General features: G+C 38.8%; 1 protein-coding gene across 2 annotated transcripts in view; it reads left to right on the top strand.

Annotated features, from left to right (window-relative positions):
* Dpp10 (dipeptidyl peptidase like 10) overlaps positions 1 to 27,064 on the top strand; it is a 1,579,922-nt gene that overhangs the window by 963,526 nt on the left and 589,332 nt on the right. For both annotated transcript variants that reach the window (XM_008834544.1, XM_008834545.2), the window contains exon 2: positions 22,007 to 22,121. In XM_008834544.1, the coding sequence (XP_008832766.1) occupies positions 22,007 to 22,121 (115 nt within the window). The remainder of the gene's footprint in view (positions 1 to 22,006; positions 22,122 to 27,064) is intronic.

Below are 27,064 nucleotides of genomic sequence, written 5' to 3'. Positions count from 1 at the left end.
GGTTGGTTATGCCCATAACATTCATGGCACCATGCCTTGGTGGAAATATCTTGCTAGGTCATGTTGTTGTTTCACGCAGAATTCACAGCTGGGTAAGGCTGATTAATTTTATCTTCAGGTAGCAGGCATAACATTTTCCAGCACTATGAAAGCTAGTCAGTAGAGATGAAGCTTTGAAGTCACTATCAGATTGATTTCTCCTTGTTTCATAGCTTATGTATATACTGTCTTCATCAATATGGTCTTACCACCAAGTTCTGGTAGGTAACAAAAAGCAGAGGCAACGGCCAGTGGTGTTTGAAAGTCTATGAAACCCCTGGTCAACAACCACAAAAGAGGGAGTCCATTCCTAACACTGGGCTTCTATTTTGCTAGCCTATGGTATCTAGTAGGGACAATATCTCCCTCTTATATGTATATAATTTAAGAGCTTCAGTGTGTGTGTGTGTGTGTGTGTGTGTGTGTGTGTGTGTGTGTGTATGGTATGTGCATATGTATAAGTGCATGTGCAGAGGCCACAGAATAACATCAAACATCCTGTTTCATCATTCTCTACTTTATTTCCTTGAACCTGAATCCTGGATGGCAGTTAGCGAACCGAAGAGATCTTCCCATTCCTGTGCCCAACAGAATGAGACAGGGTTGCTCACTGAATCTGGAGCTCCGTAGATGCCCAGCTTTTATGTATATACAGGGGATCTGAACTCAGGTCCTCATGCTTGCACAACCAGTTCTCTTACCCACTGAGGCATCTCCTCAAACTCTATAACAGTTAACTTTCTTCTTCACATCGGCAATTGTCTCAAATTGTTTTAAGGACTTACCTCTCATGATTTCATTTAATTCCCACTCTAAGGTTGGCAGTCTTATCAACTCTCTATATAAGGAGGCTAATGCTTCAGGAATTTAGTCACCAATTTGGGATAGATGGCATAATAGGCTGAATATATCTGTCCACAGTGATGTTCATACCCCCAACTGCTACCATCTCTCACATTACCTAGGAAGTCCCTACATGGCTAATTGTTTTGTAAAAAGAGATTCAATACCTGCTGCTTTGTAAGATGAAAGATACAGTTCCTATTATGTTGGGATGTAAGGTAACTCACTACATATCTGAATGAAATTCAACTCAGAACAAAAGGTGGGGTATATTAGGGAATGCATTCATCTCTATGTGTTGATTTATTTTAAAAATTCCTTTCAGTATGCATTAATATCTTGGGATGTGTGCAAGTTACAGGGTGACCTTTCTGCATAGAACTCCGATGAGAAAAGGCATCCCATTGTCAGAGGAAACACTTTTCATTTTCAGCATGCAAGCAGCGCTCCACTCAGAGGATTAAAGATCGATTGATCTCAGCAAGCAAAGAGCAATGTTAAATTGGTCAGTCCCCCAGCTGTCTCCCTCGTTTTGCTAAGAATGGGAGAAGAGAAGGTCTCCCTCTCTGTTGTCCTCCCCACTAAGCTCTCAGACTAAAATTGCAGCAAATAAAACTCAAGAACAATTATGTTGTAGTTCCCAAATGTAATTACATTATGGCCTTTTCTCTTTGCTTTATATCCATGTATACAATTTATGATTAAAACATTAGTGGGAATGAACTAATGACATGCTGTAGTTAATGAAGTACCTTCTCTGTCTTTTGCTTCTTCCATGCTTCTAGTTTGTTTTGTTCAACAGAATAAGATATTTATGTTAATTTTTATGGATGCTGTAGTTATGCCTCTATATATTATTTAGGGAAACATGAACATTGGCACTAATAAATAAGATGTTGGGTTTTAAATCATGGTCTTTGCTTTACTTAATTTATTTGCATTTACTCTTTTTTCATTACTGCAGGAGAAAGCAACCCCAGTGTTTTATTTTTATAATAAAATACTCTAAAAAAGAGTTATAGGTCCTAACACTCATATGCAAACATCATTAAAGTTTACACAGTGAAGGTTTTTAATAACATTCAGAGATATTTTGGCTGATACAGTTTCTGTACTAATATTTCTACATCAAAATTTGATGAACAGGATTTTATCCTCCCTAGGATCCTGAGAAACACTGCTGTTACTTGTAAGGGAAGACTTGGAAGCATTTAACCACTTTCTGCTTGATATGCACATAGCAAGACACATCTTTTATCACTTTAAAACTTTAAAGAATGATTTATCTTCTTGAGTCAGGTAGCCCGCAGAGTTTAAAGTGGAAAATAAGCAAAGGGTGGAACACTGAACCAGTAGCATTCATTCTTAACAATGGTGACTAGAATATGGTTTGGGTATGAAAATGTGGTGATGTAGAGGAGGGAGGTGAGGTTGTGAATTAGAGGCTGTCACACAGAGATGAAAGAGAACAAAGCAAACACACATATTATTTACATTTCCCTTATTAAAAGGGTTCATGGAAATGAAAAAATGCCCCAGTTAGCAAGTACCTGCTGCACAAGCATGAGAACCTGAGTCCCATCCCCAGAACCCAAGTACAAAGCAGGCTTGATGACTTGTTCCTGCAATCCCAGTTCTAGGGAGGTGAGGACAAATGGATTCCTTGGCTCCCTGACAGCACAGTGTAGACACAATGATCTTCAGGTTCAGAGAGAAACCTTGCCTCAAAAGATAACTTGGCAAATTGAGGAAGGAAGACAGTGTCAGTGTCAGCCTCCACACAGATGCACACAGCACACACACACACACACACACACACACACACACATCCCATTAAAATAAGATGGTGAATGGCAAAGCAGCCAGTTCTTAAGTATTTTAATTCCCAAGGAATTACTGTATAAAAACCTTTGGTAGTGAACCTTTGTGTTGCCATCACACTGATCTGCTGCTACCCAACAGGTAATCAATGGCAGCCTATCACACTTAAACTTTCTGAATCTGTGCTACCAAGATCTCTGTGAATTACTAAAGTATTCAAAATGCGCTAGGGAAAATTGCTGGGTTAGTGAGATGGCCCAGCTGGTAAAAGCCTTTGCTATGTAAGTCTAACAACCTAAGTTCAATCCCCAGAACCTTCATAAAGGTGGGACTACAGAACCAACTTCATATAGTTTCCTTCTGACTTCCATAAGTGCATTATATGAAGGACATGCACATCATACATACAGTAACAATAATGATAGAAATAATTTTTAATAACAAATTTTTCTCATAAGCTGGATGTGGTGAAGCATACCTTTAATGCCAGCCCCTGGGAGTGGGGCAGAGGCAGGTGAATCTCTGTGTGATTGAGGCCAGCGTGGTCCACATATCGAATTCCAGGCCAGCTGAAGCTACAGGGACACGCTGTCTCAAAACCAAAATCCACAAATAAAATTGTAGTACTAAATTTGTACTGAGTTAAGAAATATAGAAATATAGAGTTTAAACTGAAATATGTATTTCTAAAGTTAAAGAATTTGTAAGAGTTTAATCACTGACTTTCTCCTCTCTGGAAAACCAGTAAAGACAGGATTATTAAATCAGTATTCATGAAATTGCTATGTGTGTAAATATAGAGAACAATGGAGAGACCTGTTCCACTATGTCAAAAGTTGGGGGAAGAGTAGAAGCAGAAGAACTTTTGACTAAAATAGAGATGAATATACAAGGCGCACATATTTTACTATGTATATATTTTATAAGAAAACATGCCAAGTATGTAAATAAAAAAATCAGTTATTTTTTAACAAGATGGAGTGTCTGGGAATGGGGTATATTGATATCCTGAAATGCATCCAAATTTAAGATGCATCTAAAGTTATTGAATGAGTGGATGAAAAGTTAAAGGGAAGGGATGTGGTGTGTGTGTGTGTGTGTGTGTTTGTGTGTGTAACCATGTAGGTAGATACACATGTAATGAAGCAAAATATTAAAGAAGGGAAGTATTAATTATAGAATCCTGGAAATAGCTACCTACTCTGTGTACTCTCAACTTTTCTCTCTTTGACAATTTTCATAATGTATTCAGTGATAAAGTTGCCTGAGTTGCCTGAGACAGTGGCTAAAACCATCTATCTATACAGTAATATTACTAAGACAATTCTTGCTGAGAATTATTCATAAAAGTATCTGGATGAAGTCATGGTTCATCAATTTAATAGACAAATTTCACTTCTATGAAATAAGCAGTGTTCTGTCCTCAGGATCCTGGTCTGGATTTAATATGCGTTTGATCAAGGCTGTCCAATTTGAGGGCTGTGTGTGATGCTCACTGGTAGGACATCCTGCAAGCATCCTTGAGGCAGTGGGGTTTGATCTTTAGCATGGTTTGGAGAGACAAAGAAAGGGAGACAGAGGGAGAAAGGAAGAAGAGGAATGAGGAAAGGGAGGGAATGAGGGAGGAGAGGGAAAAAGGAGGGAGAGGCTGGGAGAGAGCAAGAGAATGTTTATTTTGAATACATTTTTAAACATAGGGGACTTATTTAATTTTCCTGTTTCTGTGAGACAGTATCCTAACAAAGCAACTTAATAAAAGGTTTATTTTGACCCACAGGTAAAAGGTACACTCCATCATGGCAGGGAAGATACATCACTCCATCATGGCAGGGAAGATACATCAGCAGGAGTGAGTGGCTAGTTGGCCATCTTGCACCCTCACTCAGGAAGCAGAGAGCCAATAGGAAGTACTTCTAGGCTATAACACTTCAAGGCCCACCCCCAAGTGACCCACTTCCTTCAGCAGGGCTCTACCTTCAAAAGGTTCCAAGACCTTCTCAAACAGTGCAAATAGATTTGGACCCAGTATTCAGAGACATGAGCCTATGGGAGACAGTTCATATTCAACTCACACCGAAAAGGAATTATAATTTATAAATCCTTAACAGAATAACCCCTTAAGCCACATGGCATTGATCTACTACTTATCAGGTCTTCAGGAGCAGTATTTCTATTTAAATTCCCTACTTCTAGGCAAAGACATCTTTGTAATAATTAACTGAAATCTTGCTGAATCATTTGAGACTAGAAAACAAAATATATATTTGTAATCTAAACTAAAGTAGTAATGAAAATCAAATTGAAAATAGCCTCTAAGTGGAAAAGATTGTCTCAGCCCTAAAATATCACTGAGGCTACAGTGTAAGTATCTCTTTAGGATGAAATAGTCTATATTTAGAAGGAGGACATTTCTCTATTTTTCTGATTCATGATATCTTAATAGTCATGAATATACAATGAAATTATTAGTCATTTCAAGAATATCCCAGTATTACCTGTGAGGGAGATTCTTCTATCTGATCATCCTGTATTCTTATTTCCCTTTAAAACAGATGGAGATAAGGCACATTGAGTCAGCATTCCCTGATTCAAAGGACTCTCTGCTGATCTCTTCATATGCTCTTTATCCATCTCTAATCAACAATAGAGGCACCAGACTGCATCACAGGGTCACAGGTGGATCCAGTGCCTCCTTTTCCTTATTTATCACTTCTTCCATATTCTTGGGCTAGACATGTAAGGTCATTAATCAAAGGTTATTAAATTTGAACATAAAAATTTCTAACTTTAAGCTTTATTAACCACCATAACATATTGGATTTTCCCCATCACAAATTTCCAGTAGCTGGAGAATTAATGGTATATTTTGATTTTCCTCTTTACCTAAGGCGAGGAAGCACAGCCTTGACATATAAGGATGTCAGGATGTCAAGGTCCTCATCTTCACCAGCACTTTATGTGGCCCATGTATCGATGTTTTATTTGTTTACATATTTTTCTGCATCCACTTTTCCTTCAATGATGGATGTGTTGATGCTAAATCTGTTCATCAATAAGAATAGCTAGGACTGGGTAAGTTTTGTGAGTTTTATGGCCATGAGAATTTCAGAATCGGCCTTTTGTGACCATGGAAGGGCCTCTGACCAGGTCTGCACTCTAAACTCATTACTCTACAGCCCATTCATCAACATAAAGGCCTTGAGAGTGACTGGATTTTATGGATCTGTTACATTGTACCACTATGCCTGAAAGCTCATTGTGTACTATAGACTATATATTCCAAGCTGAAGACTAGGAAAACTGATTGCCTTTCTTTTGAGGTTGCATAATCAGAAAAACCTAGAATTTGAGGGATTTTAGGCAGTAGTCACTCAAGTTCAAGATTTGTTTCTTCTTTATAATATTTAAAAATATCCAACATAAGGCACTGGAGAGATTGCTGTGGTTGAGTACTTGCTGCTCTTCCAGAGCATCCAAGTTCAGTTCCCAGCACCACACTGCCCAACTATCTGTAACTTCAGCTCTAGGGGATTTGACATCATCTGGCACTTGCACACACATGGCATACACTCACAAAGACACGTATACACACATACACATAAATCAAAATAAAATAAATCATAAAATATCTAAGATATGCAGTATCAGATCATGTTCTAAACTATTTCTAGGGAAAATATTAACTTCATTTAAATCATGCTATGTATGTGTCCAATCTTTTGTTATGTCGTGTGACCAGATCAGTTTTGTTTTTTTTTGTCATTTTTTTTGTGTGGTGTGTGTGTGTGTTTGTGGCACATGTGTACAAGGTTTATGCACATATGTGTTAAGGGGGCAGCACATAGCCTTTTGTGGACAAGGCAGCAGAAGGATAGCACTGGGTGTCCTGTTCTGCTGTCCGCTTTATTGTTTTTGAGATAAGCCTTCTCACTGAACCAGAAGCTAGACTTGCAGCCAGTGCTCTGAGGTCATCTTCCTGTCTCTGCCCCTGACAGTGCTTGGGTTATAGGGATGCTCACAGCCACACCAGGGTTTGCTCTTTGAAAGCTTTCATCAGGCAGCCTTATTATCATGCAAGCATGATGGAGTATACTACAGGAATCCAGGTCTTTAGCCTCCAGCACAACTGGGTCTCTTCATATTTAAAAGGTGTGCTTCACTGTTCCCAGAGTCCAGGACAGCTGGGGCTACAGGGAGACCCTGTCTCAAAAATTAAAAAAAAAAAAAAAAAAAAAAAAAAAAAAAAAAAAAGATAAAAATAAAGCACAAGAGAATAGGAAGTAATCAAGGGAGGTATAAAGCTGGCATCAAGAAGCATTCTGTTTTGTAGTAAGCTAGTTTCAATGCAGCATGCTTCAATTAACAATAAAATATAGCACAACAGATATTTAAATCGGTAACAGTCATCTATTATAACAATCAGGTGCCCTATACTACATGTAATTTTATGTGCTTAATACTTCTATCCAGTTGGCAGAATCACTAATCAACAGGAAATTTCCAGCTTCATTATTGTCTTCCTTTCTAAAAATTTTATGTTTATATGTGTGTATACATCCATGCATGCACAAATGGAGGCCAGAGCTTGACAGCAGGTGTCTTCCTCTGTCACTCTCCATAGTCCTGTTTGAGACAGAGTCACTCACTAAACCAGGAACTCATTATTGGCTGGGCCAGCTGGCCAGTGAGCCTCAAGGATCTTCCAGTCTCTACCTCCGCAGTGCTGGGAACAGAGGTAGACACTAATATTCTTAGCTTTTATGTGGGTTCTGGGTAGTAAACTCAGTTCCTCATGCTTGTGCAGCAAGCCTGTCCTGACTGAACCATCCCACTATCTCTGATTTCATTATAATCTTACTGGTCATCATAAAGGATGCAGTCCATTACTGACTGAAATGTTGATGATGACGTTTTATAAAAACAAATTTTCTGTGACTTGAGAGTGTGGGGTTATCAAATGGAGACATTTCCTCGGGGTCTGTTTTGTGTACAGAGTCTGCTGGGATGTACTGCTGATGAATGCACTAGCAAAGATGCTAGCTGACTCCTTGAAATGTGCCTATTGTGAGAATTTGAAAGGCAGGTGAAAGCCAAGGTCAGGCTGTCACTCAGCCAAGCCAAATGGCTAGACAGCAACATTTTTCATAGCACCCTGTTTATTTTGATGGATTCACTTACACACACAGCTTTGGAGCCCAAGAACTTTGCTGTTACATGCTTAAAGGATCTATCTCTTGGGAACAGGTTCACATTAACCAAAGGCACAGAGAGCAGTGAATAAGCCACAGTACCAAACTATGAATTTATGATTAGATAAAAAGAAAAATGATCTTGTGGCTACAGTCCAAGAGTTAATCAGGTCAGGCTTTCTACTCTTATTGGCAGGTGTTTGCGGAAAGCTTCATGAACTATTTCAAATTGCTCAGCAAACTTGAAAGCAGAGTAGGGACATATAGTTTTATGATTGAATATGTCATGGTATGAAGCTAAGATTTCCCTGGACACTTATTTCTTGAATAGGAACATAGTGTTTGAATATCACTGAGCTGGGAGGGACCTGCTAGAAGTTTTCTTTTTCTGAGTGCCACACAGCATCTCTAGATATTTGAAGATCATTGTGTCTGTGTCTTTCTCTGTAGTTCAAAAGGATTTTCTCAGTGGTTCTCTCTCTCTCTGTCTCTCTCTGTCTCTCTGTCTCTCTCTCTGTCTCTCTCTCTCTCATGTGTGTGTGGTGAACAGCAGGTGGGGTGTCTCTTTTTATTTTTCTCTACCTTATTTTTTGATACAGGGCTTCTCACTTAACCTGTAGCTCACTGATTGTCTACCCTGGCTGTCCAGCAAGCCCCAGGGATCCTCTTGTTCTTGCTGGTCCAGCACTGGGATTATATATGCCACTGCTTGTGTCTTTTTTTTATATGGGTGCTCAGAATTGAACTCAGGTCCTCAGACTTCCCAGGCAAGTATTTTATTGAGTGATCCAATTCGCCATTCTATTGTTTTCTTCTTTTATCTCATTTTTCTACTACCATTTAATGTAGATAAACAATAAAGCTACTTTGTTCACAAACGGGAGATGCTAGGAACATATAGTAGTGTTTGAGGAATACATCCCATAAGCAGAAAGATGGATTCAATGAGTACATAGAAGTAATCAAAGCAGTGAGACATAAAGACACATATTATGAAAGCTCATGTATCATCATTGCTGTAGTCCGAATGCATTTGATTCCCATCAAAATGCAAGACAAGTCTTTGTTCCCAGTGGCCAAATATTAAGAGCTGTTAAGAAAGTTGAATGCTTTTCTGGTTGGAATGTGACCCTGCTCAGGTCCTCCAGCTCCTTTAACTAAATACATTAATTTATATAGTACCCAATCCCAAGTAATTTCTTAGAGAATCATAAGGTCAATTAAAACAATCCCTGAACTTAGACTCCATACAGACATCAATGACTCTGCTTCTCTTTCCTTCTTTCTTCCTGGTTTTCTTCCTTCTTTCTTTTTATCTTATTTTTTTCTTAAATTTTTTTCAGGACTCAAATATTTCAGACTGACCTCAAATTTGCTATTACTAAGGTGGCCTAAATATCCTGATTCCACCTCACCATTCCTTGGATTATAGGCATGTATCACCATACCTGATTTCTTTAATCATTTTTCTGGAAAGAAAAAAAAAAAAAGAAGAAGAAAAAAAAAAACACCTTGCTAAAGTGATAGTGACACACGCCTTATTTTCATGTCCATTGATTTCCCCTGAGAGACAAATCAAAAGAAAGAGATAAACACAAAATAATTTTCTAACATGAAAAATAACAAGAGAGGGGCTAGAGAGCTGGGTCAGTGGTTACAAGCACTCTCTGCTCTTACGGAGGACCTGAGATCCTTGCTAGCAGCCTTGTTGGGCGACTCACAACCACTTGTAACTCTAGCCTCAGGAAATCTGATACCATCTTCTGACCTCTGCATGTGCACACACAGGCACATAGACATATATACATGAATAAAAATAAAAATACCTTTTAAAAAGAAAGAAAAAATGAAAAAGGTAGCAAAAATAAAGAGAAGAAAATGGAAGAGAAGCTACCAAAGATCACTATACTTTTGCAGTCTGTACCAGGCACCCCAAACCTGTGCAATTAATGTGTATTGATTAAAGATACCGTCTAGTAGAAGGAAGACAGGAGACTAGATGCACAGGTGCAGTTTGACAATAGCCCATGCAGGTGCCAGGAGTAGTCATGGAAGGGACTTCATCCGGGTTGTGTGTTTATGTGTGTATGTGGGAGGGCAACATTATATCATTAGGATCATGGCTTTCATATCCAGGCCAAAAAGACAGTCAACCTGCAATGGACACACATTAACTAGAAGGCTGAACTAGGACCGAAATATTTTTCCAGTTTTAAATATTTATTTTCATTTATAATTATTTATATGGGCATGTGTCTGAGTGCATATGCATATGAATGTAGTTGTCCATGGAGGCTAGAAGACAGCATTTGATCCCCCTGAAACTGGATTTATAGGCATCTCTGCGCTGCCTGATACGGGTACTGAGAACTCAGGTCCTCTGCAAGAGGACAAATGCTCTTAATTACTGAGCCATCTCTTCAACCCCTGTTAAAGGTTTTAGAAATAAACGTGTGTGTGTGTGTGTGTGTGTGTGTGTGTGTGTGTGTGTTGTGTTGTTTAACTAAAATCCCACTACTCATTAGGCTTCTCTGAATTGTGGAAACAGTGAAGAAAGGAATCAAGATTCTGCCAGCATGGAATTCATACACCAGTACGTAAATTAACTGTTTTAGTTTTGCAACTGGAGTGATTTTATCATTGTTTCATCCTCCTCCCACTCTGCCTTTTGCTATTTTATTTTTATTTTTATTTTGAAAAGAGTATTTCCAAAAGATTTTTTGTGGTTTCTATCTTTGAATAATTGTTCAAAAGTTTATCTTAAAATATTTTAATGGCTGGGAGGACTGGTTCAATAGGCAAGAACGCTGGCTATGCAAGCATGAGGACCTGAGTTCAAATCCCCAGCCTCCACATAAAATTCCGCAAGCCTGAAATGCCAGTGCTGTGGGTTGGGGGTGGGGGGTCAGAGGCATGAGGATTGCTGGGGTTTGCTGGCTACCAGTCTAACTCCAGCTTCAGTAGAATACCCCATTTCGAAGGCATAAGGGAAAAGCAGTAGCAGGATATTTCATGCCCTCCTCTGGCCTTGATACACATGCCCACTAGCATGTACACTCCCCTCACCTCAACACTCACAAATCTCTTCTAACGGTCCCAACTAATGAAACAAAAAATGACAGCATCTACTGTGGTAAAGTTATTATTACTGCTGTTTGCATGGAAGTTTTACTCTAAGTATTAGATGATAAAAAGGCTACTATTGAATTGAATCAGCTATTAAACACCAAATCCTCAGAATGCTATTATGCTAATAAGTATCACCACAAAATGAATCAACGTTTCTCCTGTGACCAAGCAGTGGCAGTTTTACAGGACTGATGGACTTTGAGTTGGTTATCTCTTCCTGGCAGATGGGCCATCGCTTCCTAGCCCCTCCTCCCAAACACAGACATTAGACAGACAGAATTTGTTCCCATCACTTGGAGTATAGAAATGTTAAAAGAAAAAAAAAAAAAAAAAAAAAAAAGAAAGAAAGCATGGTATAATCTAGACTTAGACTACCTGTCTTATAATTCAGGCAAAATGAGTCGTTGAAGCAGACCTCTATGAAAATGTAGGAGGGTCTGTTTTTAAATTGCAGAACGGAGAGGGACATTCTAGGGACTGTTGTGAATTCTACTCTATTCACAGAGAATAGGGTAAAAGAAGGCTCTTTTCCAACCATGAATAGAAACATTGACTGCTCAGAGGCCCCTCACTGCCGACTCCCCCACACAAAACATTTCAGCCAAAGGAATACTCCTTCAAGCCGAGCACCAGTGATGCATGCTGCATACTTACAAAGCACAAATGATACACAGAGCGCCAAGGGCGCCTGCTGCACAGCTACACAGAGAAAACGAAACTCACCTTGCACATACTTCATTATTCCTCATCCACGGAGTTAATGAAAAATGAGAATACTATTTTATTCTAGAATTAAGTAAAGACCTCTGTTAACGTCTATGTTCCTAATTGCATAGCATACAATTGTGTGTAAGTGTTGGAACTGGCTATAACCGTCAGAGTAGTAGATAAGTTAATATGTACTCATATTCTATAAAAATATGAGATTTATACTTAAAAGAATCATGGACTACTGATTAGTATAGTAGAAATGTAATGGAAGTTTCCTTCCTAGTAAAATACCTGTATGGTACTAATCAACATTTTAATAGCAAAAGCAATAAAAATAATTAAAAGCGCATTTAGTAAACGTTCTGCCGCATTTCATTATTTTTTTTTCTTCTGGAGGAAATGTTACAGAATTAATATCTTACCTTTAGCTGCCTGTTTATGATATTTAATTTTCTCTGTATAAAAGATATCAGAAATAGGTTCTCCAACACATAGTCTATGTTTAACTCAAAATAAAAACTATTTGCATTTTCCTTCTTTAAAAGGAAGCATTAAAATTTTAACATTGGATGGAATGCTTGCTTTTTATAGTATATTCTATTTATTTGTTTCATAGTTAAAATGATGGGTGTTTAGCATAAATGTGTATGGTAAAATAATGTTTTGAGGTATAAAATGAAATCTCTTTCTTAATGTTTGTTTTGACTCTTGAAAAAGCCACAGGTGTTTTACTGAAAAGGGGATGTTGTCCTACCCACTGCCTTTGGTTGGTTCAGCTTATTGAAAATTGGCACTTGTTCCTAGGCAGAAAGGCCAATAACATCCAACTAGGAAGGTCTTGGCTTGGGAGCCCTGCTGGTTGAGAAGAAGCTCCGTTAGTTAAGATGAGGAGATGAGGTTCACTGCCAAACTTCCCCCAGACATTCAGTACTATATAAAGGTCAGTTGTATTATGAAGCCCAAATTAATAATGCTAGCCTTGAACTCAGCAGGGAGCCACAGTGCTGCCTAGCCTTTTCAAGCAGTCCTATTTTCCTTCATCTTTGTTTGGGATCTTAATTTGACTCCTGGGCAATTACAACCTTTACCTTACAGGTAGAACAGGAAACACACACCTTGAAAAGATAATGGAAGAATGGGGGCTGCTTCAGCTGGGGTGATAATTTTCTGCCCTTCACATCTTGTCTTTCTTTCAGATTTGGATTCTTTACTTGGGGAAAGATGAAAACAGATGAGATCTTTAACAGACTCAATATTTAAATCCGCCAAGGACCACTCTTCCCTCGATTCCTCTCACAATTAACATCTTGCCTCATAAGTTTGAGTCTTTTAAAAATATTTTACTCTCATTCTTCTTATGTTTAATATTCCCAAATAGCTCTTCTTTATTTGAAGGCAATAAGCACTTCTGTATCTCCTTCCTCTTCCCTTCCTTCTGCCCACATTCCTTCCTCTCTTCCTATCTTCCTCTCTCCCTTCTTACTCTTGTTTGCAGTACTTGTTTGAAGAGTCCTTTCCTCTCTCCCTCTCTCCCTCCCTCCATCCCTTCCTTCCTTCATTTCTTCCATCCACCATCAAATCAGCATATCCAGGTATCTGTTACTGACAATTGAAATACAGACTCCAAAAATGGCCATGCTTATTGAGAATTTAAAGAAGTTTTGAAACTATCTTTTCTAAAAACTATTTCAAAGAGCTGCTTTCTCTGACCGTTATCTTTAACAACTTTATGTAGTTGATACTTCATTAAATTGACCAGATTTGGATACAAAGCTTAAACCGCTACAGACTAAAGAGTTTACATACTGTTTTAGCTTACACTACTTTGTGAAAATCTCACAGAAATCATATCCAATACCACCTCTATTTTATATGTGAGGAACATGCTTTATATTAGGAGGTTAAACAACAAAATGTAGATTCTGTGACACATTGGCTGAAACAGAAAATATCAAGTGAAATACATTGACTTCATACTGATGTTCTTATTCAGTGCTTAAAAGATAAAGGATTTGTCTAAATTCATATAGTCACCTGTTAATGGGTAGACTGTGAGGCAGACCAAGCTGAAAGGGTTACTGTGTTCCCTCTACAACTGGTATTCCACATTAGACATGGACGGTCTCTACTTAAGTGAGTTCAATATCACTCCTTGTTTTAGAATTTTTGAAAGAATTTAGAAAAGAATTAAAATTTTGTAAGCAGCTTCAAGGTAAAGATGAGATACCATACAAAACTGAAAAAATATTCCTCACAATTCCTAAGTTTTATTTAATTCAAAAAATGTAGGTAGACTCACTAGATATCTAAATTTGTACTAAAGTTAGAAGAATTCTAGAATTTGAGACAAACAGCAAAATGATTAAGCGTACGGTCTATTTACATTTAAAAGTAAACGTCACAGAGGACTGTCCAGTCTGTTAGCAATATGTACTGGCTAACCAAACCATAAATGGAGGCTGCTGACCCAGGTTGGAGCTCATTCTCATTCTTCCAATCTTGCTCCACTGCTGCTATCTTCCTTCCTCCTCTCCCTCCTCCTTCTCCTCCCTGTCATCTTCCTCATCCTCATCCTTGTCCTCGTCCTCCTCTCCTGTGCTTCTGCTTCCTTTATTATTTTGGAGACAGAATCACATGGAGCTCAGTCTGGTCCCCAGCTCACTATGTATTTGAGGATAACCTTGAGTTCCTCATCCTCCTGCTTCTACCTCACAAGTGCACCACAATACCTGAATTTACACGATGCTGGAGATCAGTCTCAGGCTTCCTGCATGAGAGGAAAACACTGCACCATCCCTCCTTTAGCATTCCATAGCCCACACATATACTGCTCCTGAGATGAGCTGTCAGTTGCACACTGAACATGTCTGGAGGTCTCTGAAATTCCCACGTGGAGGGTGACTTCTTACTTCAGTCCCCACATTGCTAATATGCACCCCTGTTCTTTACTCTTAAAGTGCAAAGCTGAGCATCATGCTTTGGTTTAAATGTTTTGAGAACATTTAGCGTGTACTTTCCTAGCATACATAAACATGAAAGTCTCTGGCCATGTGACGCTCCATTCAGACTTAAATATGACTTGAAAAGCAGAGATTATAGAAGAATATGAACACAACTTGAGCTTTTCATCAATAGCTAGGTTTATAGTTATGCTGGTATAGATCCAGTCAGTTGTGCGTTAACAGATGTAGAAAGTAAGTAAACAGAGAATAACATCGTTGTCTGACTCCAAAGGTAGCAAATTGTTCTGAGTCTAAGATGGATAATTTTAACAGCTTGAAAAACTGTGAATCAAGTACATATTCTATGAGGTGGAGGCCTCCATACTTTAATTTTTCTTTTTCTTTCATTTTTATTTTATGTGTATGAGTATATTGACTGAATATAGGTAGGTACACCTGTGTCCTGTAATACCCACAGAGGGCAGAAGAGGGCGTTGGATCCCCTGGAACTGGAGTTATGGATGATTGTTAGCTGCCATGTGGGCACTGGGAATCGAACCCTGGTCCTTTGCAAGAACAGCCAGATCTCTTAACCGCTGAGCCATCTCTCCAGCCCCTATATTTTTCATAGGAATCATCTAGAGTACTTGGTTGCTGCGGTTGCTGCTGCTGTTGTTTTGAGATAGGTCTCATGTAGCCCTACTAGCTTCTAGCTCAGTGCAGATGATCTTGAACTTCTCATATTCATACCTCCAATTCCACAGTACTGGGATAATATTCATGTATCAATATGCCCAGTTTATGAGCTGTTGAACTGGAATCCACAGACACTAGTCGAGCACAGCTGTGCTGCATCCCCAGCCCCTCATTTGCATAGTTTGTTAAAACAAAAATTGCTCAGCCCAGCCAACCCTCAAAAACTCAGTAGGTGTGAACTAGAGAGGAATACTTTGCACCGCTACAGGCACAGATGGTAGTGAACACGTTTTGAGTAACCCTGCTCTCAGAGACTGCTTCTTTAGTGGATAATAGATTCCCCTGAGAGCCTAGAAAATATCATTGCTAAGTCTGCTCTGGTTCTAGAGATTCAGGAAGTCTGGGATGGTGCTAAATAATCTTACTGCAAACAATCTTTCAGAGGATGCTGACAGTGCTGCCTCATGGATTGCACAAAGGAGAGATAAGGAGAAGTCTAGATAACTGGGTGGCAACAAGCTCTATCTGAGAAATCAAGTTTGGAGGAATGTAAAAATTCAGATCGAATTATTCAGTCTACTTTGCATGGAGTTTGCTCATCAGAGAAGCTCTGAAAAAAAAGCAGGAAGCTGAATGGCACAGATCTCAGGGGCAGAGTTAGGAAGTAGGCACTTCTGGTAGCTGCTGATACTGGTGTATGAGGCTGTTTGTACAGAAAGAAGAGAAGGCAATGGTAATCTTTGCTTTCTGAGTTTTTTGAGATTACTTTTGCTCTTTGTGCATTATTAACATTGACATACAAAGTTGATAGAAAATTTGAGTAAATTTATCAGGGAGTGGTGAGGGGTTCTGGAAAACTATCTCTGCTGAACTCTGGGCTACTAATGATTTGCTGGGAGAGACATTTGTCTTCAGCTGTGTACTGAAAGGGTGAGCCCAACAGGGTCCAATAGATACTTTGAAACCCATGGTCATACAGTTTGTCCTGGTTAAACCCAATGGATCACAAAACCTGGCAAAAAGATATGAATGTGGGCAAAGGCTTTGTAAGGAAGAAGTCATGTTGATAGGGATGAGAGACAGATAAGAGAGGATTTGGTGAGGATAATAAAAATGCATTAGATACGTGTAAGAAATTATGAAATAGTAATTTAAACAATAAAATGAGAAAACTGAGTAATTTATAAAATGCTACTGATGAGAGCCCAAGGCAATGTTGATGTGGAGAAACAAGAGAGTAAAGGAGTAAGACCAGGAGAGTTTCAAAGCTGAGAGACAGATGAATGACAGTGAGGAGTGAAAACAGGAAGCTGTGAAGACACAGGAGCCAGGTGCAGCTCTCAGAAGAGACTTGCAGTGCTAGAGGGTCATGTTGTGAAGAACTGGCATGAAAATTAAAAAATATTTTATTGTATTTATTTGTTTATTTACTGTTTTTATTACACTTATTTAGTGTGGGAGAAGGGGCATGCATACATCATGGCTCATGGAGATTACAGATTTCAGGAGGTGGTTATTTTAGCGAGCAGAGCATAGTGGCCTGGTGCGTGTCTTTAAACCCAGCACACTGGAGGCAAGGAGGAAGATCTCTGGAACTACAGGGAGATCCTATTTCAAAATAAGTGAATAAATAAATAATTTTTTAGCAAAGATGTTTTCAGATTATTGAGTATAAGTAAGTGCCTCTGAACCACTTGTGATCAAATCTGTGAAATTATCTACTGTTAAAAATGTTAACAGGTGCATCAAGAGCTCAATGCCAATCCTACCACCTGTCTTGTAGCTTGGGGCAGTACAGTGGGCACAGCCCAGAGGCAGCTGTGAGCACCCCACCATGCTGTGCCCTGGCATACCTCTCTTGCCTTTGTTTTGGACTTATGCAGGGGAAAGTGAAGGTCTCTGTCATTTGCAAATTCTGGTTTTGGGAGGAATGCATCTCTAGAATGGACCTCCCATCTCGCCAGGGAACCAGCTGTGATCTCGATTCCACACATGGTTCTTGGCATCCAGACAGTGATGTTGGGCATCTCCCACTCCCAGACACCAAGAGGTCTTACATCATTTTTCTATTACTTTTCTACAGCCCCAGTGTGCCTTCATCTGTGGCCTACAGAAAATGTAAAACACTTAATTGAACTTCTAAAGATAAACATCATAGTCTGAGAGGTTAAAAATGTACTCTAATAACTAAACTGATATATTTCTCAACCTAGAAACATGCAATAATATTTTTAAATGTAAATTCACAATTCGATTTGTCTACTGTAGGTTTTGAATATCATTTACTGACAAAACTGGGCTACCAAGCCTCAACAATACTGTGAATTTATCACTGTCATGTAATGAGAGTTTTCCATTGACCCCTTTACAAATTCTCCAACATATACAAAAATTTTCAATGTAATCATGTTATTTGTAAAGAAGCTATGCTAATAAAAATTTTACCATTAAAACTGCATTTGTTCTAAAGTATAAAAAGAAAAAACAAACATGGACACTATGATTAGAATAAAAATAATTTAAATGTTGAGCTCTTTAAGAGGGAATGAATTAACACTATGGTGCACCATTTGGAATGATTTGAGGTGTTTTATCAAATTCGTTTTGGGAAAACATTGTGTCTATATTTGCAGAATTAAACCCAAGGAAGGTTATTGAAGCAATAAAGTAAATACAGAGAAGAGATAAAAGGCAAGTGAGTTATGTTTGAGACAGCTGGGGATTGTGCTGAGAAGCAGACTGAAGAATTGGGGTAATAAATGCTAAGACTTTGAGCTCAATCTCAATATGGCTTTATAGCAGGAATAAAGACATTTTAAAATTCTTCTCAGTGCTTCTTAAATATGTAGCTGAAGAACGCCTATTTTAAAAGGTTTATTTCATTTTTATTTATAAGTATGTGTGTTTGTCTCTGTGCATGTAAGTGTAGATGCCTGTGGAGGCCAGGGAATTGTGTTGGGTCCTCTGGAGCCAGAGCTACAGGCTATTGTGAGCTATCTAACTTAAATTCAGGGATCCAAACTCTGGTCCTCTGTAAGAGCATCAAGCACTTGTAAGCAATTAGCCATATTCTCAACCCTCTAAAATCTGTTTCACTAAAACAGATCCACGTGTAGTCTCGCTACTGGATTTTGATGTTTCAATCATTTTCTCTTATTTTCTCTAAGTGTCAATGTTTTTTATATTATTTCAATGTAGGTTCATCTTATTTCTTCCAGGGTAGATATGATAGATGAATAACTTGATGTTTTTCAAAGCAAAGTATAATACTGTAAACAAATTCTTGGTGACTTCACATTAACTTATTTCAAGGAAAGTCAACCGACTTTTCTCCTGTTTTAGCAAATGAAATGACATGCAAACATTACTTTTGCTCTTATGTTTCCAACATTTTTCTCTTTATATTTAAATAAATATAAATATGCTGACACTCAGATAAACTACATGTATGGAGATCAGGTTTTTAAAAAATTTAAGTTCTCAGAAGAGTGATAAATATTTTGATTGGCAATGGCTATGACATTGATTATTGTGCTACATTTTCCTAAAGAGACGTGAACAATAGTTTATTCAACCTGATAGGCACCAGGGACAGACCAAAGTACAATTTCAACAAAGTCCAACTTGGTGACACCTATGATTTTGGGGGGCTTGCTTACAGTGCATGGGTGAGGACCTACTTACAGGAGCATGGGTGATCCAATGAAACTGCATCACCTCAAAGTCCCTGTCCATCATGGAAGACCCCCTTTCAGTCAGCCTTCCCATTTTCCATTTCCACTAGCATCTCCCAAGATCATTTGTGATTGAGAGAGGACGGAATCTCAGGTTCAGGGCTCCTTACCCACCACCATTCCTCCATCCCTTAGGAACTGTCTGTAGCTTAATTACCATCAGTATAGATCTGACTACCATAGAATTGTTCTGCTCTAGAGGGGCACAGCCAAAGATGGTATCCTGTTATTAAGGGAGGAAAAAGGCTACATGACACAGTTTCATAGTAAAATAATTAGGTTCATGTTACTCTATGAGGCAACACCTCGTAGACTTTACATAGTTCTACTATGTTCAAAAACTGCCAAGCAGTCAGGAGTCATTTCTCAAAGTTTGTCCCTGTTTAGAATGATTGCACAATAAGGTCACGATCACAAAATTTGAGTTTATAATTTGTCGTCCACTGGAACAAGAAATGAGTTACAATCACTAAGCTTCTGTTTCTTCCCTTTGTTTGTATTGTGATAGAATAATGTTTACTCACTCACAGTTAATAAGCACAAGTGTATTTATGATTATTGGTCATGACACCCTGTTGCTGGTGGTTCCTGTATCTTTTCCATCTTTCTCTCAGTTCCTTTTATTCCTATATTTTCCTTTTAGTCTGCATGTATATGTATGCATGCATGCGTTTTATGTGTAGGTGTATGTCTGTGTGCACAGGCCAGAGGTCAACCTCAAGTGTAGTTCCTAGGGATAAAATTGACCTTGCTTTTTGAGACAGGGTCATTCACTGGCTTGGAGTTCACTGAGAAGTGTAGGCTGGATGGTCAGTGAGCCCCAGTGATCCTCTAGTTCCTGCTTCCTCAACCCTGAAATTATCAGTATGCACCACCATACCTGGTATTTTACATGGGTACTAGGAAATGAACTGAAGTTTTCATGCTTGCACAAAAAGCATTTTATCAACTGAGTGATCTCCCCAGGCCTCTCTCTCTCTCAGTCCTTGAGATGAGTGTTTCACAACTTTCAGAACAACTGCAGGCTTTGAATTATAGCAGTTACTGTCTAGTCTAGTCACTGGCTTCTGAGGAGCCTGTAAGCATGGCCAGGGAGAATTGCCCAAAATCACACGCACTCTTTCTCGTCTCACCATCACGCGCACCCCTTCCAGTCCAGAGATATCTCTAGAAGCCTGTGTCAACATTGCATTCCAGAGAAGCATCTGTGGATATAGACACCTATTGTTTGTCTTATAGTTGCTACTCTAAAATTAACGATGTGAGAAAACACTTTGATTTCTGTGGAAAATATGAATGGAAATCCTGACCATGGTGCTGGAGAGATTGCTTAGTTGGTAAGAGCACATGCTGCACAAACATGAGTTTGGGTCCCAGAGTCCACATAAAGAGCTGGACTAGACCATACTTGCCTGTAATCTCAAGGCTGTGGGTAGGAGTGGCAGGAGGATCACTGGGGCTAAGGGAAGCCAGCATGACTGAAAAATGGCAAACTTCAAGTTCAGTGAGAATCCCTGTCTTAAGGATGTAAGAAGCGTGATAGAGCAGGACATTTGATGTCTTCCTTTGGCTTCTCCATGAACATACATGAACATAAGGGGCCAAAGGTATACATATGCCACATACACATACATAGAAAGAAAACAAGCATTTTTTGAGGTGTATAGAAAAAGAGATGTATAGAAAGTCTTTGTAGTTTTTCATCTGAATTAGAAAAAAATTAATATGATTAAATGGTTTCTGTGAGGAGAAAAACAAGCCATTGACCAAATTCTGTAGACTAATTTCTCCTTGTCTTATTTAGAGCCCAGTTGTCAATGTTGAATGTGTTCATGAATCAATTGTTATAATCACAATATAAGAATCGGTGTCAATATTCTTTTAAGTTTTATTTATGTGTATGTGCGTGTCTATATGTGTAGACACTGGTGAATATGGGTGCCAGCGGAGGCCAAAAGAGGGCACTGATCCCTTGGAGCTGGAGGTACGGGCAGCCGTGATTTGCCAGATGTTGCTGCCAGGAACCAAACTCAGTCTTCTCCAAAAGCAGCAAGCACTCTAAACTGCTGGGCTACTCATATCGCACACCCCAGGTTCTGTGTTTTATAAAAAGTATTGCAAAGCAAAACTGGCATTCATTTGAAACTAGTGTGCTCTGTGCTGTGCTTTGCTTTGGTAAATTAAGCTTTTGCATTTCCAGTCAACAGGATAGAACATAGATCATTTGGAAAATGAATAGCTGACTACATGTATTGTGAAAGATGTTCAAGTTTATCCTTCCCATCAGTCTTGCCTCCTTGCCAATATCATGCACATTGCCCAGCAAGAGAATCTTGTTAACCATTGATATAAAAGAACTCATTTAATTTAGCTACTACATTGTGTTTGTTTTTATGAATGGTGGGGGAACTATTTAAAATAAACATGCTATATTGACAAATGTGCATTGTTTGATGTTGAAGAGAATTTTGAATCATTTTCTCTTTTCAAATCTTTTTCTTCATCCAGTTAGAACAGTAGTTGACAGTGCTTCATGAATAAATTTGTATTTAATTCTTTGTGGTCTCTTTTGTTATAGTGAGGAGAAATGGAAGTCAGCATTTTGGCTCCATAATACTTTTGTAGAGCCTTTTGCCTATAGTTAATGCATTTTTACACTATCTACATTTGGACAACAGGCAGAAAGCTGTACTAGTTTCCCTTGGAGAGAAAAGAAATTGCCCCCCAAAAGATATCCATTTATAATCTATGCACCATTGAATAATTAAATGGGTTACTGAAGAGGAAACTGATTCTAATCAGCTTTCAAACTGTGATTATGCCCTGCACTGAATCTTTCCTTTATGAATATATTTCTCCTGGAGCATGTATAATTACAGAACCTTTTTTTCTATCTTTGTAGGAACTGGGAAGTAACAGTCCTCCACAGAGAAACTGGAAGGGAATTGCTATTGCCTTGCTGGTGATTTTAGTAGTATGCTCACTCATCACGATGTCCGTCATCCTCTTAACACCAGGTAATCTGACTTTACTCTTCTCTAGGGATGGCATTGTGGAGGATGTTTTCATATTCATATGCCTTGGGAAGGTAGTGGTATATTGTTTCTTAGGACACATTAGCACAAGTTGGAATTTTTTTTAAAAGCACAATCAGGCATTTTGCTAATGGCATGATTTTGTAGCCAGCAGACATTTCTGGGAAAGCTGGAACATAAAATACAGGCTAAGAAGATCTCATGTCTCTATTGCTACCTAGAGACTTAGGTCTGTACATTTTACAAATAGAAATTTTATTACTAATCACTCCAAAGTACAAGTGAATCCATATGTCCTTCAAATAGGCAGTGGATGCACAGACATATAGTGGACCATTGTTCTACAGTAAAATGAATAATAGCCAATTTACACACACACACAGACAGACAGACAGACAGACACACACTCACACACACACACACACACACACACACACACACAAGATCTTTCATGGATAATACTAAGTGCAAGAAACCAAGCTGACCAAAGTCCCAGTCCTAGTTTGGTCCTCTCTTTTGAGAATGACATATACCTAGTTGGCAGTCCTCAACTAGCATATATGAGACCCTGTGATCTATTCTCTGCAGCACAGAAGTGAGGTATGGTGGTGCATGTCTGCAATTCCAGCAGGTTGGATATAGGGGTAGGATGATCAAGTATTCAAAGCTATTCTTTGGCTACACAGTTTAAGGCCAGCCTTAGCTTCATGAGACTACAAAGGACAGAGACCTCAGAAGACAGTCTGAGTATAAACAGACACACAGGAATATTTCTGGCAACAAGTTGTTCTCAGTCTTGCTTACATTGGTTAGGTGGTTATTTTTAAATGTGCTAAATCAGAGATTTAAGGCATTTGACTTTCATTGTACGTTGAGGATGAGTGTGTAGAGTCTAGAGCTTTTCTTATGTGCATGACATGGACAGACACAGAGAGAATTCAAGAGAAACAGCAGACAATACCAAACAAGATTGACCTAAATTGGGATATCTTTTCCCTCTGTCTTCTTTTGCATTTATGTTTATGGACTGTAGACATTTCTCTTTCTTGGTTAAAGAGCCTGGATATACTTTATAATCTTTGGATAGAGTTCTTTAGATAATATTTATGTGGGAATTACCAGTGGACTCTTTCTTCAGTGGGTACTATTTCAATCCTCCAGGAGGTACAGTATTTTTTAGTAGATGCTAATAAAGGAGAGAGAGGTGAAGGGGACCCCAGGCTATCTTCCAGAAAAGGACAGAAGATATAGCTCACCTAGCTATCTTCCTCAAAGGCTCAGAAGCCCAAGATGCTTAATACCATCAAAAGCAGTCGCTTCCTGGGTAGGGTAAAGGGTTGAGGTAGTTCCAAATCCACTGTAATCGTAAAGTTATAACCTTCGGCTGAGTGCTTTTCATTTACACTTCAGTTCCTGATCTAGATTTGTCATCATCTAAGCCCCTTAAAGACATTGAACTTATATCCTTATGTACAAAATGTGATCAACAAGATCTCTATTTCAGAGATATTTATTCAAGTCATTACAGTGACTAATTACTCAGATGACAGTTATCAATCATTCCAGTATGGTGCTTTGTGAAATAATCCATCTTTGTAAAAATATTGACTTCCAAACATGGAAACTAAAAAACAAAATAAAACATAGCTTATGTTTTTATTTAACAAGTTAAAAAATAAGCAAGAGAGGAAAGGATTCAGAGGGGGAGAAAAAAAGAACAAAAAGGTGATTGAAGAAATTAGAAATAAAGGCATTTTCCTGGGGAGCTGGCTCACCAGGTGCGCTCCTCGGGAAACGCCTCCTCACTGCCTCATCTGTGCATCTGTGGTTTGGTGTAATTGAGCAGTGCGATGGCTCTAATAAGTAACTACAGCATGCCAAGAAGCTCTGCTCCAGGAAGATCAGCTTCTGCTCAGATGGTGTTTCACTTAAACATAAGAATTGGAGCATAATTATAAAAAATGAACCATTTGGTTTGTTGCCTTGAATAGGAGCCTATTAACCAGATGGAAAAGCTCTGGTCCATAATGTCTGTATATTTCTCCAGAACTCCTCTGTCCAATCAAATTCCAGTACCTTAGGCATAAGGATTCATTCTCTAAGAGGTTTTTGTTTTGTTGTCAATCATTTCGTGACATTTTCTTGTGCTTGGGCCTTTGGTATTGATTTAGGAATATTGGTGTATCTTTAGAATTCTGGAACTTTTCTTGAGGAAGTGAGGGTCATGGAAAATGTTATGGCCACCAAAGTCTCCCTGAGCCAGGAGCTTTTGAGTTCTTCTGAATTTGAAGAATGAACTTCAAAGACCACATAGCATGAGTTTTAGAGAGGACTTTACTATTGATTCATAGGTGGGAGCTCAAGGATTGAGAGAGAGAGAGAGAGAGAGAGAGAGAGAGAGAGAGAGAGAGAGACAGAGACAGAGAGAGACAGAGAGGGACAGAGAGAGACAGACAAATACAGAGAAAGAGAGAAACAGCATTACTGTATAGCAGGAAGGGTCCTAGAAAATGTCAATGAGCTGCTAGTCTGGAGCTTTTTAAAGGAGTCATGGCAGGAAATGAGGTAAGGTATAGGAAGGGGATGAGGTATTCCAGTTGACCCAACTAGGTATCCAGGTGCCTCTTCTCTGTTTCATTAACATAGTCAGCTATAGATTCTAGGCAGAGCTGTTCATCTCTAGGAGATAGTTAAGAAACAAGAAGGAGAATTTTCTTCTGGTCTTCGTGGCCTCCATCAAGGGCATTCTCCAAACTGCTGCTTAGGGGTCCCTGACCTGCCCGATCAGTTTCTGTCTCCTGTTCTCATCAATATAACAAATACCCTCTTGTGCTGGACAGTCATTACTTTACTTCAAACCACTCAAACACTTCCATGCACCACCAGTGTAAAATCACACTGCAGTCATATTCATTGTGCCTTGCACTTTGGGCAAGACCCACTTTAGTTTGAGCACTCCATCTATAATATACTATTTCTGTGAACGTCACAAGTCATTTAACTTTGTCCTTCACATTACTTACCTGTATTTGTATAACCTAGAAAGTCACCTTTTAAGTGCTATAGAGGTTACATGAGATGGCATAGTCTGATTGTATGGTGAAGTTCTTGGCTCTTCTGTTGCCATTCCTATGGTTTTGGTGTTGTTGGTACTTATCAGCCAAGAGAACACATTCCAAACATTAATCCATGAAGTATATTTATAGAACATAGTCTCTGAAGACTAACTCTGCTATGACTGCAATTTGAAGTGATGAGAAAGGAGTGAATATTTAATAAGTTGTTCTTACATTGATCTTATTGTTTATTTGTCTAATCATTGGAACATATGAGAGAGGGGATGAGGAGATGGCTAAATGGTTGAAACACTTACTGTGCAAGTATGAGGACCTTAATTGAGGTCCCCAGAACTCACATAAATGCCGGGTGAGACCAGCATCTTGTCTGTAATTCTGATGTTTAGAACATAGAAATAGGATCCTGCTGATATGGGCAGTAGCTAAAGCAGCAAGTTCTGTGGAAAGTGGAGAAAAATTAAGACTTCTGAGGTTGACTTTTGCCCTCAACATAAAAACATGTGCACCTATACACATAGGAATACATAGAAACATCCCACCACACACATATGCACCTATACACATAGGGATACATATAAACATGCCCCACATGCATATACATGGAAAAAATTAATTTCTAATAGATAAACGTAAAGATTATACAACATTCTAGATGATTTGGTAGTTGGCCTGCACTTCTGCTGTTTTAAATATTTTAGCGGGTGGGAGAGATGACTCAGAAGTTAAGAGCTCTGGATGCTCTTGTAGAAGACCTGGATTTGGTTCCCAGCACTCACAGGGCAGATAAGAACTATCTATAACTCCAGTTCCAGGTGAATCAATGCCCTCTTCTGGCCTCTGTGTTCATTGATACATACTATACACTTACATCTATGCAAGTAAAACACTAATAGCCATAAAAAAGTAAATAAATAAAAACTAAATAAGTTACAGTCTTTCTTTCCCAATAATGCAGACACATAAATCCAGAATTCCATATTGTCAGTGTGAACCCTTAATTGCATATGACATTAGTCAGGCAAATGGAGGTAGCAAATATTGTTTAAATTTATAGTTAATTCCACATAACTAAATGACATTGGATTTCTGTGTTGCTTTTGGTAGAAATATTATGAAATAAAAATAAAATCATCGTGGTGGACCAGGAGGGGTGTTGCTTAGCAAGTAGATAAATACGCCCTCACAATCTGTTCGCATAACAAGGGGCCTAGAAGATAGTAGCAGTGGATGAGATGAGTAAGGGCTATTGTGATAGGCCTTGCATGGACCATGATATTCTAAAGAGACATGTTCATCCCTCCCGTTAGCTATGAGACTAAGAGACAAGGGACTCCAAGAAACTGGAATTTCTCCAGAATTCTCATGCTGGGAGAAGGAAAAAACTAAAGCCTGGTGTCAGCCAAAAGGGGAACTTGTCTCTTGGAAAGAGATTTCACACAGTTCTGACAACTTGACAGAGGACCTTGTGGGAGAGACTGGAGCCCAAACAATGATGGATAGAACTCCATCTTGACTGTATTGGTTATCTCTGACCATCTACTTAAAATCTTAACTCTATGTAGGGATGCTGAACATGGAGGCGGGGTGAGGGTCACTGAACCTATTTGTGTCTTTTCCCAATGTGGTCACATGGAATATTTATCCCTTTTTCTGCTTTCTGCTATTACTTGCTGTTTTAATTGGCTTATAAATATGTATGGCCAAGCCTGGTTTATTAAAAAAATTCAGAACCCAAGCTCTGATTCTTCATAACATTGATAACATGACAGTGGTTAGGAATTTCCCTGAATTATAATTTGAGCATGATGCCAGCTATGATATGTGGCCTTTGGGGTAGGCTCAAGGGAT

This window comes from Nannospalax galili, unplaced genomic scaffold (genome assembly GCF_000622305.1).
Source record: "Nannospalax galili isolate Female #2095 unplaced genomic scaffold, S.galili_v1.0 scaffold37, whole genome shotgun sequence".
Lineage (NCBI taxonomy): Eukaryota > Metazoa > Chordata > Mammalia > Rodentia > Spalacidae > Nannospalax > Nannospalax galili.
The sequence above is the reverse complement of the archived record's forward strand: the minus strand, read 5'-3'. Positions and strand labels throughout refer to the sequence as shown.